The 1,034-nt window shown below is 38.6% G+C and overlaps 1 protein-coding gene across 1 annotated transcript; it reads right to left on the reverse strand.

Annotated features, from left to right (window-relative positions):
* Window positions 1–174: 174 nt before the first annotated feature.
* LOC111387601 lies at window positions 175–981 on the reverse strand. The gene has a single exon (XM_023012172.1). The coding sequence runs from the start codon at window positions 979–981 to the stop codon at window positions 175–177; it is 807 nt and encodes a 268-aa protein (XP_022867940.1).
* Window positions 982–1,034: the final 53 nt, after the last annotated feature.

A 1,034-nucleotide genomic window follows, 5' to 3' on the forward strand; every position in this document is an offset into this window, starting at 1 on the left:
AGTTTCAACACTACTGCGGGCCTTAAAATTGATAGCTGAAAATAGATGCTCTTCCTGATGTTGTTGCTGATTTTCAGCCATCTATGCTTGAGGCTTTGTTTGCTTCTCCTTCAAATTTTTACACACTTTTTGAACATGTCCAAATTGCTTACAACTTCGACATTGAACATCAGGTCAATACCAACACCATTTTGGAGAGTGTCCTGATTTTTTGCAATGAACACATGGAGGATAAACTCCATTTTTTCCAGCAGTCTTATTGTTTTTCACCTTCTTCTTTTCATTTTGGTGCTTTCTTACACCAAAACTTGTTTGAGCTTTATGTTTTCCTTTAACAAACAAGGCCCCTTCTACCTGTTCTTCCTGTCTCATTAGCTTCCTTTGCTTAGTAGCTTGCAAGGCATTAACCAACTCAAACAAGGTTATAGAAGATAGATCTCTAGAGTCTTCAAGAGAAGAGATTTTTGCCTCAAATTTTTCTGGCAAACTGATCAGCACCTTCTCCACAACTCTCCTGTCAGATAAGTCATCTCCCAACAGCCTTATTTGATTCACCACTTTCATCAGCCTATCAGAATATTCTTTGATAGATTCTGAGTCTTTCATCTTCAAGGTTTCATACTCCCTTCTTAAATTTAAAACTTGCATTTGCCTTATTCTTGCATTGCCTCTAAACTCTTCTTGCAATTTGTCCCAGGCATCCTTTGCTATTTCACAAGTCATAATCCTAGTGAATATTGCATCAGACACGACAGATTGGATGCAAGACAAAGCCTTGAACTTTTTTGCAACCTCCTCACTATGTTGCTTCAATTGAGCAATAGTAGGATTTGCTCTAAGAGGTGGTGGATTACTTCCTGTCTCTGTTATTTCCCACAGGTCGTATGCTTTCAGGTAAGCCTTCATTTTTGCTGCCCAAAAGTCATAATTTTCACCTGTAAACACAGAAGGTAATGGAGCTGAAAAACCACTTGAAGCCATCCCTCTCAGATCTGATTTTTCCAGCTGATATGGTGAAGGTTTTGGTAGAAGTT

This window comes from Olea europaea, unplaced genomic scaffold (assembly GCF_002742605.1).
Source record: "Olea europaea var. sylvestris unplaced genomic scaffold, O_europaea_v1 scaffold41052, whole genome shotgun sequence".
In the NCBI taxonomy this organism is placed as follows: Eukaryota; Viridiplantae; Streptophyta; class Magnoliopsida; order Lamiales; family Oleaceae; genus Olea; species Olea europaea.